Source organism: Podarcis gaigeae (assembly GCF_964106915.1).
Source record: "Podarcis gaigeae genome assembly, chromosome: 9".
Lineage (NCBI taxonomy): Eukaryota > Metazoa > Chordata > Lepidosauria > Squamata > Lacertidae > Podarcis > Podarcis gaigeae.
In genome coordinates, this window is record NC_139685.1 from 19,752,860 (window position 1) to 19,768,974 (window position 16,115).

The 16,115-nt window shown below is 42.4% G+C and overlaps 1 protein-coding gene across 3 annotated transcripts in view; it reads right to left on the reverse strand.

The window, feature by feature from the left end:
- RFC1 (replication factor C subunit 1) overlaps nucleotides 1–16,115 on the reverse strand; it is a 38,565-nt gene that overhangs the window by 1,409 nt on the left and 21,041 nt on the right. For all 3 annotated transcript variants that reach the window (XM_083754879.1, XM_083754880.1, XM_083754881.1), the window contains 13 exons: nucleotides 13,456–13,560; nucleotides 12,011–12,404; nucleotides 10,799–10,908; nucleotides 9,152–9,266; nucleotides 8,497–8,585; nucleotides 7,908–8,045; nucleotides 7,508–7,603; nucleotides 7,284–7,382; nucleotides 6,305–6,459; nucleotides 6,087–6,204; nucleotides 4,415–4,560; nucleotides 3,079–3,292; nucleotides 848–1,024 (listed from right to left, as the gene is read on the reverse strand). In XM_083754879.1, coding sequence (XP_083611005.1) covers nucleotides 848–1,024; nucleotides 3,079–3,292; nucleotides 4,415–4,560; nucleotides 6,087–6,204; nucleotides 6,305–6,459; nucleotides 7,284–7,382; nucleotides 7,508–7,603; nucleotides 7,908–8,045; nucleotides 8,497–8,585; nucleotides 9,152–9,266; nucleotides 10,799–10,908; nucleotides 12,011–12,404; nucleotides 13,456–13,560 — 1,956 coding nt within the window. The remainder of the gene's footprint in view (nucleotides 1–847; nucleotides 1,025–3,078; nucleotides 3,293–4,414; nucleotides 4,561–6,086; nucleotides 6,205–6,304; nucleotides 6,460–7,283; nucleotides 7,383–7,507; nucleotides 7,604–7,907; nucleotides 8,046–8,496; nucleotides 8,586–9,151; nucleotides 9,267–10,798; nucleotides 10,909–12,010; nucleotides 12,405–13,455; nucleotides 13,561–16,115) is intronic.

The window sequence follows — 16,115 nt, forward strand, 5'->3', positions numbered from 1 at the left end:
CAACGTCACATTTTATGCTTTATGGCAGAAAATCAGTAGTATTGAGGACAGTTTCTATTAAATTGCAAGGTTTCACAACTGCAACACTGCTAGCATGACAAAATAATGTCTCACGGCAACATTTCTTCAATAAGGAAAGGTGGCATATGAAGACATCAACTTGCCAGTTTTCAGAGATGTTATAATACTAGTTTGCTTTCAGTGAGACAAACCACAATCCTCGTAGGTTTAGATGTACTGTAAACTATCACCATGCAAATAAGGCCACTACTACATTTACTCAGGGTTGGTTCCCCACAACATCTGCTTCCATGGAAAATGGAACATGTTCCCATGGAAATACACACAGTATGCAGTGGAACTGCATTCCATGTGTCTGTCGAGAAATGCAAAGGTCCAAAATAACTACTATTTCCCACTTGCAAATCTTCCCTGAAAAGTCTGTATGGATTATTAATTTTCACATAACATTTTCCACACGTACACCTCCAGAGGAATAATTCCAAAAGCTCTTGTGGAAAGCAAACATTCAAAGGCTACCCTCAGCTTCTAACATTATGAAAACATAGGACAGTATCAGGCTCTAATTTATTTTCCTGCTATGAACAAGTCTGGTGCAAGCCAGAGTGTTTGGTTTTTTAACTAAGGATTTAAGACTCAAGGTGTCTGAACACTTTTGGCCCAAACTTCAGACCAATCACTTTACTGGTGTAAACAAGACTTAATAAGAACACCCACTGGCAGATGACAGAAACCTTGCGCAAATCAGTCCCTGGTTTTATTAAACCTTTAAAGATGGTTTGATTTTCCCTGGCGTTTAACTGCCCTATCAGCCAAAAAATGTTACCTTAATCATTGCATCATTTTCAATAGTGTCTTGCTCGTTCTCAGATGGGATTTCTTCAGCTTCCAGTTCTTCATCCACCGACGATCCTGCTCGTCGATTCGCCTTATGCACCACTTGCAGAGAATATGGTGTAAGGTGGGCCTCTTTGTTATAGGCTCGTGTGAAGGCAGATTTAACCTGCACACAGTAAAGGAAAGATCTGGAGTGAGGCACTGAAGTTTCCCTGTGGCCACTTACCAGCTATGAGCAGCAGTTTTGAAGCAGCATTCTGGGGAATTCAGGAGTACCTTAAGGGCAATAATAGTAGACAAGGTTTTCTGAAAAGACAGCTTTTCCATTACTGCTGATCTTTTCAAGTAATGTGCAAATGCAGAAGGCAGGTGCTTGCCAGAATTCACTCGATTCACATGAAGTAATGGAGTCCAACAACCCTGAACACCATGCCTTGGAATCCTCTCCAACACACAGCGGTTGCATGAGAAGATGGAAGGATTTTTGAAAACCAACGTGTTGTTAGCTAGGACACATCATCCCCCAGTAAAACAAAACAAGGGTAGAACATTTTGAAGAGAAAGGGAGATTTCCATTTTCAATGAGAGGAGGAGGGAAAGGGTCCCAGCCAAGGAGAGCAGTGCAATGTCAAAAACATTTTCTCAGGATAAAAATAATTCAAGAGGTGTTTATCTGACTTGGGGTGAATGGGAGTAGAGTTGGTGGATAGATCCAAAACTAAAGTTGTTGGAGTGGAGTGGAGCTACCCATTTCCATTCTGTCAAACCTCTCTCCCTTCTTTCTCAGCCATAAATGGCTGCACACCAGTTAGACTTGAAAAAGGTCCCATTTATATGGCCAGGGCAGGGCAGGGCTAACCCTTCCATCACAATTAAGCCTAACTGTTGTGTGCAAGGGAGAGATTGTGGGCTGGGATGCAAACATGCTGTGGGCCACATCAGACCCATGGGCCAGTATTTTCACATCCTTGAAAGGGAATAAAATCTTCCTCTTAAGAATAAACTCTCACTTTTGGGAGGTTCCCAAATACTGACAAACTGGCCCAAGTATCTGAACATGTGAGCTCTAACCCACAGAAACTGAACCTTGCCTGTTACTATCTTCCTTAGGCCTTTCTGCTTGCTCGCTCTTCTTTACCTGCAAGGGCCTGTCTCATGTATCAGCCAACCCAAAGAATCCCATATGGCAAATCTAGTTGACTTCTGAAGCAGTTGATTAATTGGCCCACCTACAACCATATCTGTTCTGCTCTGAGCTTATTTGAACAACAAGATCTAAACATTCTAAAAAAAAAAAACCACCGCTTATATAATCAGCCTAGTGAATAATACCATGCAAAGGCACTGACTTCAGCTAGCTGAGTGCCTTTGTATGTTAGGAGAAAGATGAAGCTATACATGCCCTGTTTAGTGTGGAAGGCACCTGGAAGCAAGTGGGTAAACCCCCTATATGGTTTAGGCTGGGAGACGTAACCCCCTCTGCCTTTGATTCTCCCTTCACATCTGCTAGAAGGAATATTCGCAGTAAGTAACCTGTGTTCCCAGTTGGCATGCAGGAGGCACAGACAATGGCAGAGCTTTGGGTTAAATCCCCCAATGACTCATGCATAGACAGTGCGAGGAAAGTTAACTCACTCGTTTTTGGATGCCTCCTAAGGTAAAGGATCCCTGGACGGTTAAGTCCAGTCAAATTAGACTATGGGGTGCAGTGCTTATTTCGCTTCAGGCCAAAGGAGCCGGCGTTTGTCCACAGACAGCTTTCCGGGTCATGTGGCCCAGACAGCTTTCCGGGTCATGTGGCCAGCATGACTAAACCACTTCTGGCACCACAGAACACCGCGACGAGTGCCAGAGCACACGGAAACGCAGTTTACCTTCCTGCTGCAGCAGTACCTATTTCTCTACTTGCACTGGTGTGCTTTCAAACTGCTAGGTTGGCAGGTACTTGGACAGAGCAACGGGAGCTCACCCCACCATGTGCTCACCCCACCATGTGGATCTGAACCGCCAACCTTATGATCAGCGAGTTCAAGAAGCTTGGTGGTTTAGGCCATCCTCCCAAGGATGCTTCCCACATGCACCAGACGCAACATTCACAGCAAACACCCAATGTTCCGTTTTGAAATAGGTTTGGGGGGGGGGGGGAACGTATGAGAATCCTATTTAAGGAAGCCCGTAAAATGTTTTTGGCAGACAATAATCCATGTAAGAGCAACTTACCTTGGAATCAACTTTAGAAAATTCACTAGGTTTGCCTCCCCAACTGGTTACTTCCATTATGCTTTCGACATCTTCCTTCATCAAGCAGTAAGTATCCATAAATGCTACAGCATCCTGCACTCCATCTGTTCCCAGGCGAATCAAAGGATTCACAATTGCATCTCGTAAGTATGACAAATAGTCCAGATTTACTGCTCTCTTGCTTGCATGTGTCCTATAGGGAGGGAGAAGAAGCATTATGTGGGTTTCCCCCTAAAGCCTTTCTGAAGGCAGGGAGGGCTCATGCTCTGCATAGAGGCAATCTCAGGTCCCATCGTTGCAATATTCTAGTGAACATCACTGAGTGGGTTGAAGTATAGCCATACTTCCAGACTGGTATAAAGCATAAATAAGTTCATCTGAAGGGCAAAACAGAGGCAGGAGGGTGTGCTTAGCATGTTGGAAAGTACCTATGTGCCAAGCAGGCAATGCAGCTCGAGGGACTACCGATAAAGGTGAGGAGTCATGCAGCAGGACCTTCCACCCAAAGAATACTCTCTAAACCAGAATTGTTCTGCCCAAAGGACACCCAAAATACTACGAATGCAGCAGTCATCTACCCAACAATGTAACATGTTTAAGATCTATCTTGCAGAATGGGAATACCAGTTTAATGCAAAGTCGAGAGAATGCCGGTACTGAAAAAAATGTGTAAGAACTCAGCATGTTGACCCATTCCTGTTGATAAATTGTGTTCTGCAGAATTCTAATTACAGAAGATTATACAAAATGCTTTGCGGGTTTCAGTAACCAGCAGTAGAAAAGAATCTCACATTCTAAACCTTTGGCAACTTGATCACTGTGGCCATGTTTACACAATTAACAACAACCCTGTGAGGTAGATTAAAAGGCTGTGACTGGCCCAAGGTCACCCAGTGAGCTTCATGACTGAATGGGGATTTGAACCCTGATTTCCAAAGTCCGAGTCTGACACACTAACCACTACACCACCCTGGCCTCCTAGAGTCCTTCTGCTATGGAGCAGCTATATAAATTAAGTAGGTAAATAAATACGGGGAAGGCAAAATGTCACTTGGAGAAGGATCTGAAATATTTTCCCTGAAGCCTGCATTTGTTTTATTTGATGTTTTAATGTGCTGCAAATTGCTTTGAGATGTTTTTAAAATATAAAGTGGTATAGATATGAGATGAATAGTAACAATAAATTTCGGGGTGATGGTGGTACCAAAACATTGTTATGACCATAACCTAGTTTCAGGTGCCGTTTGGCTTTTATATCTGAGTTTCTAACACTGCTCATAATAGGGGAATTTGCAACATGGGTCACCAGGATTACCTGAGGCTCATATGCATCGACAGCTCTTGCATGATACGATCGTGCTTTCCTGTTGATGAAAATTTGCCCAGCCAGCTTGGGAAATTTGGGAATTGTTTCATGTAGCCTCTCATCAGCTCTCCGGGGAGGACACTTGAATAAATGGCCTGAACAATGAAGGAAACATCCATCAGTTTTCCCTGGAGACTATAATGGACACCATTATTTTCTAATACGCTACACAGAAAATAGAGAATGGTACCCAAGGCAATAGTAGCAGAACAGAGGTGAAGATGGAAGCCCCATCACCAGCACAGGCGTAGGGATGCTTTTCCAGCCCAGGGCCCCCATTAATTCCAGGGGTCATGTGTTGGGCCCAGCAAGAGGCAAAGTAGTGGGCTACATTTCAGCCATGTAAAAGGCGAGGTTTCTGCAAACACATCTCTCCGTCCAGGAAAGCAAGAGGCATCACAGGCTAAAGGCACATTCCAGCAAGGCAAAATAACGTATTTTCCGCTCTATAAGACGCACTTTCCCCCTCCTAAAATGTAAGGGGAAATGTGTGTGCATCTTATGGAGTGAATGCAGGCGGGAGGCTCTGCTCAGCGCTCCCATTAAAGAGCCGCGTGGAGCGTGTGTGCGGCTCTTGGGGGCTTTTCCCCGAGGAGGGAGAAGGGCTGCCCTCCTCCCTCCTCGGGGAAAAGCCCCCAAGAGCTGCACACATGCTCTGCACGCTCTTTAAAGGGAGCACGGCTCTTGGGGGAGCCTTCCTCCTGCTGCCCAGGAGAGGCTGCGCGCAGCTATCCCATAAGCCAGGACAGCAAGAGGGTATCCCAGAAGCCAGATCCCTCTTGCTGTTCAGAATATTTTTTTTTTGTTTTCCTCCTCCAAAAACTAGGTGCGTCCTATGGTTTGGTGTGTCTTATAGAGCGAAAAATATGGTAACTTGAGGGTACAAAGCTTGGAGAGTCTCAAGGACCAGACAGACCAGGTCACATGTGAAGGTTCAGAGAAGCTTCCAGGGGAGAGGTTGGTGCTTACTGGGAAGTAGCCACAGGCTGTGGCTGTTAACTTTGATCCCTGTACGTGGCTCCTGTGCTTTGAGATGGAAATTGTGCAATGATTACCAGCACAATAACTCAGTTGGTAGAGCATGAGACTCTCAGAGTCATGGGTTCTAGCAACACTTTGGGCAAAAGATTACAGGGGGTTGGACTAGATGGGTCCTTGTGGTCTCTTCCAACTCTGAGATTCACTTTTGAAGGTGCTTGCTGCCGAGACAAATCCCTTCCCACCCCAGCAGGAAGAGAAAAGGCCTTTGAAATCAGGAAATTACACTGCTGACAGGCAATACAACCCGTTTTCAAAGCTGTTCATGAGGACCTTTCAAAGTTGAGAGCACCCACCCTCCTTCAGTCACTTTGTAAGAGTTTCTCATGGGCAAAATTCTACCCCTCCAAAGTTTCTCTGAAATTCTCCCCACTCTCCCTGGTTTTTTAGCTGGCATGTTTTCACCCCTCCCTCCCTCCCGCAAAACAAACTGATGGGGAAAAGTATGGCTGAAAAGTTCAGCCCCACTCTACTTTGCACAAATCCTGGGCTTTTTTCTCCTGCCACAGCCTGCAACAAATCAGCAGCAGATACCCCTCAGGCAGCCACACAATATGCTCTGGAAACTAAAGAATTGGGTAACCTGCGTAGGTAGAAGGCTCCAATTTTGTCGGCTGCGAATCTGCCGGTCAACTAAGTCGCCATCGCAAATACTGTCAGCTGCTTTGCTAAGCAACATCAGGTGTTTCTTCATGTTACCCCTGGGGGGAAATGATGGCTCACATTACTCACAAACAATTGTACTTTCGTTAGTCCTGATGCAGCTACACAATCCAAATCGTTCAGATTCATTTAACTCACCCTGCAGCAGCTGGGGTCACGTGGATGTAGTTCTCCTGGACAAAGAGTGGGGCGAGAGAGTAATCGTGGAAGAAGAGGTCCGATTTGTCTATAAGGGACATGTGAGAGGTCTCTTCTCCGGTAGCAAAAACCTTCCTGACAACATCGAAAGGGCCCTGCAAAAATTAAACAGGCTCTGAATTTGACCGTCAAGCAAAGCTTCTGCACCAATTGCAGAGATTAGCCCTGGAAGAATCTGAGCAAGCATCCACTACAAGAGCTTTTCTTACTATTTATTAAATTCACAAAGATCACAGGGTGGTTCACAACATAAAAATATAAAATGAGAACACAAAAGACATTATAAAACAAAAACAAACCAATAACGCCGCCGCCCCCCCCCCCGACGCATTTAAAAGGTCATAGAATGTTTAATCACCCAAAGGACTATAGAGAAAGGTTTCTGCCCGGTGCCTAAAGATATGTAATGAAGGCAAGAGGTGAGCCTCCCTGGGGAAAGCATTCCACAAATGGGGAGCCACCACAGAAAAGGCCCATTCTCCTATTGCCACCCTCTGGACCTCTCATGGACGGGGCACACAAAGAAGGGCCTCAGATGATTATCAAAGGATCCAGGTTGGTTCATATTTTACATTGAACCTCAAGGACTCCAATAAGTAAGACACACTGCAGCACAATCGTTGCCACGTTTACCCAGAATTAAGTCCTACTGAATTCACTGGGCCCGACTTCCAGGTATGTGGGGTCAGGACTGCAGCCTTAGTCTGATTTGGCTCAGTGTTTACATGTTCAAAGCTAACAATATCTGGGGTATCATGAGCTTCAGTGCCTGTTCCCAATACTATTACTGTACTTTTCTTTTTTAAGGCCAAAATTAGACGTACAACTTCTGGTTTCTGGCAAAAATCTAATTATGCAGGTCCTGTTGCAAAGCAAGCTGGCACAGACATGGCATTCCCCAAGCCAAACTTCATCCTACCATTTTGATGTCCTTTTTTGCTTTGTTAGCATCCTCTTTGACACCATCATAGGTCAGAGATTTGCTCCCTGCACACCACATGCTGAGATTATGTAAAACCTGAGAGCAAAACAGAAAGGTTAGAGCTTGCTTCATTTTGGGGTCTGAAACTCCATCCGCCATGGATAGAGAGCAGACTAAATAAATGACTACGGATTAAAGGCTGGCACTGATCAATAACTCACTTGTCTGATATCCTGATTGGCTGCCAAGATGACTTCATTCATTGCTGGTGGTGGAATCTTTAACCCCTCTTTAAAGGCAATGGACATCATGGCACCCTGCGAGAAGGAAAGTAGAGAAATTCATGAAGAATAGATTTATAAGTGGTTATTATCCATGACAACTACCGGTAATTGGAATCACTTCTCTCTGATGGTACCATCTAAGGCAATGACCCCCCCCCCCAAAAAAAAGTTGGGGAAAATAAAGCAAGGGGATAGCCAACACTGTTACACCCTGCTTTTAAGCTTCCTGGAAACATCTGTTGGATCTCTTGCAGAAAGGCTTTGGACTGACCCAGAAAGGCAATTCTTTCTGTCCTACTTTAAGAGAGTCCCAGCATATTATTTGTCAATCGCCTACCTTAATCTGCTCCATGCGTGGTCTGTGAAAGCGAAGATCAAAGCAGTAGTGGACAAGGGAACGCATCTTTGGGTGATTCCGATCATTACACATACAAATTATAGGAACCTTTGTATGTTTAATCAGGTCAATCAGTTCCTGAAATTAGAGAATGCAACCCCACTATGAAGCCGTTTGTGTGGCTCTGCTGATACCAACCACAGTGCTGTGTAAATTAGTGCAACTTGATGCAAGTTTGCCATGCATCTCATCTAGCTTTCAGACATTTAGGAATGACCCAGCTGCTTAACAGCTCAAGCTGCTGTTCGTGAATTAGTTTCAAGGAAAGCAATAGCTTTCTAGTAGACCAACTTGATAAACCAAAGCAAGGCTGAGCTTTTTCCTTACATTTTTGTGAAAGAAGCGGTCGGCACAAAATGGAATGATAAAATATTTTTGAGACCAAAAAGACATGATACTCATTTCCAACCAGTTGTCCTTTAAGCTAATAAAGATCTGTTCCTTTTGCTGTCTGAACTTCCACCCCTCATCCCCCCCCAAAAAAACCTCACAATAATCACTTTTACACTTTTCATGGAAGTTATTCTACCTGGATGCCTCCCCTGTCTTCGTTGCCAGCCATTCCATCCACCTCATCCATAATTAGGACATGCTTTGTGCTGACTGAAGATGATGTGCCTGAGGACGATGGAGGAAGAGTAAAAAAAGGCAAAGTGATCTTCTCCCCACACAGTACGGCCGCATTCATAGTAAGCCACAAAGTACAACTTACTGCGCACAAGCAAACCACACCCACTTCACTCCTTCCAATTCGTGCAGGGAAGAAATAAACCACCACCTCTGTCTTAACATCATATTTGAACCAGGGATTATGGTTTGTTTCATCCCAAAGAAACTCAGTTAGTAAACCAAGAATGAACCTTGGTTACAAATCATGGTTAGTTGGATGCAAAGCAAGCCATGATCTGTGGTATTGCTAAGACAGGGATTGTGCTTTATTACATTCTGGGATAGAAGAATAAACAACAAATTGACTGTCCAGAAAGGCCCAGTTTCATGTCATGGTAAACTGTCTGCTGTGAACCTGAAAACACTGGTGCTTACAAAAAATCAATCCAAGATAGAATACCATTTTTTGAGCATGAAGGAATTATTAGGGTCTAACTGTGAAATTGGGGACAGCGAGTCCACATTAATTGTTCTAGCCAGTAAGAAGGAATGCCCAGAAAGGGTAATGAAGATACCTGAACAGAATTCTTTGATGCTGGTGTTATTTAGAGATTCGGCAACCACCTCCTTCAGGCTGTTCTTACTGCGAGTGTCGCTGGCATTTAATTCCACATAGCTCAAGCCCAGTTCCTAAGCCAAACACACAAATAAAACAGCAGTGTCAATAAGACAGACAGACAAACAAAATGCTTATACTGTATAGATTAGTCCAGCAGCCAACAAGCAGTCTTATTCTAGGGATATGGTCAATAAGATCAATAACCACAACCCCCAATCTTCTAGGCACACCACTTAATTCCAGTTAAAAATTGGGGAGTCAGAAGGTATTCCTCAGGAGGTCAGCTGTGGCCCTGGATCTTCTCTAAACTAGTCATTGTTTTTGTGATTAGCCACCAATATAAAAATGACCCCAGAGAGAAAATGACCATCTGAAAAAACTAAGCAAGCAACTCTGCTTTTAAAACAGTAAGTCAAAGTGGATTAAGTCAACTAAACAGATGGACCTGACCCACAGAACAGGATACCACAGAACATTATAATTCAACTTTTTAAAAAAAAAAATGCAGTTGCAGTTGCAACCTTGTTTTTTTAAAAACAGACTTCAGAGTCCTATATAGAAATGAATTACCATATTGGCCTGAATATAAGCCACACTTTTTTTCCAAATTCCGACTGTGAAAAGTTAAAGTGTGACTTAAATTCACAACCTTACAAAAATGGGCTTTTACGATATCGCTGCTGAAACAGACATACAGTAAAACAGAACGGGTGTGAGTGCCTGCGGAATTTTAAGGGAGCGGCTTATATCTGGGTATTGTCTTTTTTTCTTTCTTCCCCTTGAAAGGTGTGGCTTATATTCGGGCCAATACGGCAAATCAAAAGCAAACAATTGTCCTAGCCCCTCTAATTCTTAGGGAAGCCAGAGGGAGAGAGAGAAAGTACGGCTAAAGCCAGTCAACCTGCATACTGTAGAACCTCGGTTTTCAAACATAGTCCATTCGACTTCTGAAACGTTCAAAAACCGAAAATCAAAGGGCTGTGGTGAATGGTGAAAATGAAAGCATTCACTTCTGGGTTTTTGGCGTTCAGCAGCTGAGACGGATTGGCAGCCAAGACGATCGAAAACCAGTGGTTGACTGTATCGAAAACCGGTGTTTGACTGTGGTCACCTCCAGTAAGTGGGGAAACTTTCAGAACTCTCTAATGGCCGAGGTGAATGCTGTTACAGGGATACCTCGGGTTAAGTACTTAATTCGTTCCGGAGGTCCATTCTTAACCTGAAACTGTTCTTAACCTGAAGCACCACTTTAGCTAATGGGGCCTCTTGCTGCTGCCGCGCCACCAGAGCACGATTTCTGTTCTCATCCTGAAGCAAAGTTTTTAACCTGAGGTACTATTTCTGGGTTAGCGGAGTCTGTAACCTGAAGCATATGTAAGCAGAGGTACCACTGTATATGGTGAGCACTGACATGCAGGCCAGCTTTGATTTGCTGATAGACTTAAGCAGGAAAGCAGCTGTCAAGGTCCACTGCAATACCAGAAAATGCATTTCTGGTGTTGTTCAGTCACTTCCTCCATCAAACAGCCCCCAAAGAAGTTCATCCCAATGCTCTCGTTTCTTTTGCATGCAGTCCCCATTTTGGGGGGAAAATGCAACTCACTTCGCAAACTAGTGAAGCAGTGGTCGTTTTGCCAACCCCCGGGGGGCCAGACAGCAAAGCTGCTTTGGAACTAGCACCGTCATCTTTGACTCCAAATTTACTTGGTTTTGCTGCAGGGAAAAGAGAAAGAAGCTTTAGCCAACCATGTCATATAACAGCCAAGAGGAAAACAAGCAACAGTTTAACAAGATTGTTCAATGAAACAGAAACAAAGCAGTTTCAAAACAAAAAAACCCACTGCTTTACAAATCCAACGAAGGGAGTGCCATGTTGAACATCTCTGCCCATCCCAAAATTATTTTTAAAAATCCAGATGTAGAAAACCAGGCTACATGTGCTAGTGTTTTCAGTAAGTCTTTTCGTTTTACGAAAAGTGAGATAGTATCTAAATGCCACCTTCAGAACCTGCAGTAGTAAAACAGGATGCAAGTATTTAAAATGAATAAACTATCCACATGAAAGCCTCCATTTTCAATCTAAGGTTGTACAGTCCCAACAGGGGCACACAATTATTCTGAATATGTAGATCAGTTCTTAACGCCAGAAAAAAATGAACTTTTTGTTTTTTTAAAAAAAACACTGCAGAATTCAAGCAAATTTACTCTGAAATGTCTGTGGGTTTTCTATCAGTTTGAAATGGCAAGGTATTAAAGGGTTTTTTTCAAAAGCAAAACTGAGCCTGTAAACCTATAAATACCTAATAAGACTTAAACTTCATGTTAGATTTAAGTTGCTTCAACTGTAAAGAATGTCCTCAGCCAGACTTGCTTCAAGGGCAACGCTGAAACATGGTTTGTGTTCCTTAAACCAAATTAAATACATTTGATGTGTTAAGCTGGGAAGCTAATTAGAAAACTCTGTTTATAAATAGCTTTGCTGGACTGAAACCATTAATACTGGTTCACTGAATGCAGTATTGTATCTATAAACATTGGCTGGGGCAGTAAGAGAGCTGTGTGGGATAGCAGCTATGGACTCCTTGGGAGGGGAAGGGAACACACGACAAAAGCAAAATTCTGACTCAGTTGTACACCAACATTGCAATGACCAGATCCAGAACATTAACAGATTAAAATAAAACCAGGTTTCAACGCTATCTGTCAACCAGGCTACGGTTTGGCATTAAGATGTACTGTGTAAATGTAATATACATTCATCAAGACCCTGGAAAAAGGTGTCAAGTTCCAGAAGAATCATTTATTGCACAATTACCGTGTTTGTCCTGCGAAATATTCCTGTGCCAGTTTCGAAGCCAACGTAAGAGTTTATTGGCACAGCTTTGGTCACCTTGTTGCCCAATGATTGTTTTAAGGGATGTGGGCTTGTATTTGTCCACCCATAATAACACCTCAGCTCCACCTTTTCTGCCTTTTTGAATTGGGCTCCCAACATCCTTTGGGTCCTTTTTCTCTGGTGCTTTCTGATCAAAATCCAGACCTCTCCTTGCTTCCATTGTTTGTTTCTTGGGAGATCTGACGGTATTGTCCTTTTCAGGAGTGACTTTTTTCTTTTTGGGTTCACTCTCTCTAGTTGGAGGGCTAATTTTTCTTCTTTCCGCTTCAGTTTTCGGTGGGGTTTTCACACACTTGGATTTGGCCTTCTTTGCCTTGAAAAGGAAAGACATGCCAGAATTAGCAGGCCTGAGCTCGGAGACAAAAGCTTTCAAATGGTACTTCTAGGAATTCAGGGATTCTCAAAAAGATCAGCAACGGGAGCTCACTGGCTTCGATCAGATACAACACTAAACTATAGTTTAAGTATACTAAATCATACTTGAGCGAGCCCTGGGCTTGCTCCAGTCCAGTCATTAGAAGGAGAAAGCTTTTTCTTCTGCTTTCTGTTTTTCTGGTTTTTTCTGTTAGGTCTGAACCCTAATTGTGATTAAAACCAAATTACAGTTTATTATGTCCCTTTAAGGCTACCAGGGACACACTGCAAAAAAAAGTTGGCTGCCTCCCCAGCAGTCGTCCTTTTCTCCATACACTTACCAGGAAGGGGTGGCATATCATAATGTACAATGGCTTCCGGGGACTTTTAAATTCGTTTTAAACAAGTGTGGCAAAGTGTGAGGCTGTTTCAGGATTTTTCCTAAACTCCACACAGATTTGAGATGGCACAGACTTACCAGTCTGCTCATGTGCAAGGGACACACATCAAATTAAGATTGTTTTCTCCAAGCCTAATTACAATAGAATACCTATTCTGTCAGATGGATAACCTTTTTTAAAAAATCACTATACATGGCAATAACATTAAGTCTCAGTGTCAGCACACAAACTAGGAGGTTATTCATCCACTTTTAGTTGGGGGGTTTTTTGTCTCTGCTGTGTAAGGAAAGAGGAGAAAACCCAAAGATTTCTGTAATTTTTCTCCCCAGCTTGGAAGAAGACTTTTTCTTGTGAATACGGCTTGTGAGGAAAGGATAGAGCACCCACTTGCTGTGGAAAAATGCTGCAATCTAATTCATAGCCCCCACCCCACCCCACGAGTCCACAGTCCTTCTAAAGGCTGTGCAACAACACAATGCCAAGAAATGTGATATTGAATCTCCTGGCATCAAGCATTCTTTGGCCTTGAAGTTATTCAAAAGAACAACTAGTTCTGCAATTAAAAAGAGAATTAAGAGAGTGTTGTCAATTAAACTAATTTGTACAAACCTCGGCTTCAGCTGCCACTTCATACTTTGACTTCTTGCCTGGCATACTCCGAATCAGGTCAAATAAACCATCTTCATCAATTATTTTTGTCCCTAAAGCTAAGGCCTGTAAGAGAAGCCAAAGTCTACAGTTATTCACATTTATAGCGCTCAGTGTCAGAAAGTAGCACAATCGCACCCAGCTAACGTGTTCAAATGCACCAGATGTAGAACCTGGTTAAGCAAATAAAATATACCTGAAATCAGAGGTCTCCACTAATTATTTCCTCACCTCAACAAGCAACCTTCAGCTCCAGAAGAAGAGAATCTGCCTATCACAAAGATCTGGCCTCATATTGCTGAGGCTAAAAGCCTTTGAGTCTTAAGAGTTGTACTGTTGATAGTGCTAACAAAATGGAACTCAGAAAAAGGCCATTTCACTGAATGCAGGATACATTTAAAGCTGTAACCCTAAGCACATTTATTTGGAAGTGCCCTTGAATTTAGTCTAAACACACTGAGGAGTGCACTTTTATCGAGCACCTGCAAGGTAACAATTGTACTTGACTAAAGTAGCGCAGGAGTGAGGACGAATGCTGATTTCCAATAATGTACAATACAACGTACTGGATAAATATCTCTATAGATAGACAGATAGATACATAATTTATTACGGGCGGAGACCAGCTTATAAAACACACTTGGGAGTACAATCCCAGAAAGAAAACAAACAGTTAAAACAATGTACAACAATAAATTTAAAATTTATAAATGTGATAAGCATATAGACACTTAAAACTTTAAGATAAGCTACCGCATAGATATGACCCAGAGTTGGTCCTGGAGGTGCTCTTAAATATGATTAGAGGAGACCGGTTGGTGGAGGGTATTCAGGTCGGAGCAAAACAGTATAAACGTAAAGCATTTGCAGATGACCTAGTATTGACCTTACAGGAGCCAGAGCCCAGTACCAAAAGGGTATTGCAACTGATCTATGAGTTTGGTCGGGTGGCGGGATTTAAACTTAATAAGCAAAAAACCAAGGTTTTGGAAAAAAACTTGACTTCTTTAGAATCAGAAAGGTTTCAGAAAGAGACAGAATTAAATGTGGTCAAAAAAGTAAAATACCTACGGGTGAACATAACAGCGAAGAACATGAATTTATTTAAAGATAACTATGAAAAATGTTGGTCTGAAATTAAAAGGGATCTAGAAATCTGGTCAAGATTGAAACTTTCCTTGTCAGGACGTATTGCTGCTATTAAGATGAATGTATTGCCAAAAATGTTGTTTTTGTTTCAAACTTTACAGATTGTGGACAAAATGGGGTGTTTTGAGAAGTGGCAGAGAGATATTTCCAAATTTGTCTGGCAGGGCAAAAAGCCCAGAATTAAGTTTAAGATATTAACTGATGCGAAAGAAAGAGGGGGCTTTGCCCTGCCAGACTTAAAGTTGTACTATGAATCAGCAGCTTTCTGCTGGTTGAAGGATTGGCTGCTTCTTGAAAACACGGATGTTTTAGATCTGGAAGGATTTAACAATACTTTTGGATGGCATGCATACTTGTGGTATGACACGGTTAAAATACATAAGGCCTTTAAGAACCATGTTGTCAGAAAAGTGTTCAATGTCTGGATAAAATATAAAGACTTACTGGAAAACAAGACCCCAAGGTGGCTATCACCAATGGAGGCTAAGGCCCCGAAAAGGCTCAGTATGGAGGCCAAATGGCCGAAATATTGGGAAATAATAGAAAAAGACGGAGATAATTGGAGGTTGCAGAGTATGGAGAAAATAAAAGATAAAGTGCAAGATTGGTTACATTATGCTCAGATTAAAGAAGTTTTTAAGTTGGATAAAAAGGTAGGATTCCAGGTAGAAAAATCAAAGCTAGAAACGGAACTGTTAGAACCCAGCTCTAAGATACTCTCAAGAATGTATAACTTGCTGCTAAAATGGAATACACAGGATGAAACGGTTAAAACAGCTATGATAAAATGGGCACAGGACATAGGGTATAACATTATGTTTGCTGACTGGGAAAAGTTATGGACCACAGGCTTGAGATTTACGGCATGTAATGCCTTGAAAGAAAATATTATGAAAATGATATACAGGTGGTACATAACCCCAGTCAAGCTTGCAAAGATATACCATTTGCCTGATAATAAATGTTGGAAGTGTAAAGAAGCTGAAGGAACATTCTTTCACCTCTGGTGGTCCTGTCCTAGAGTGAAGGCTTTCTGGGAAATGATATATAATGAGCTGAAAAAAGTATTTAAGTATACCTTCCCTAAGAAACCAGAGGCCTTCCTTTTGGGCATCGTTGGCCAGAGTGTGCAAAAGGAGGACCGAACTTTTTTTATGTATGCTACAACAGCAGCAAGGATACTCATTGCTAAAGGCTGGAAAACTCAAGATTTGCCCACAGTGGAAGAATGGCAGATGCAACTGATGGACTACATGGAACTGGCAGAGATGACTGGCAGAATCCGAGACCTGGGAGAAGAACTGGTGGAGGAGGATTGGAAGAAATTTAAGGACTACCTACAAAAACACTGTAAATTGTATGAATGTTAAGAAAGATGTAAGATCTGTAATAATATGGCTCCAACAAATTAGTAACAAGGAATACAAATTTAAATGTAATTGAAAGAAAAGACAAATTTTGGATATATAACA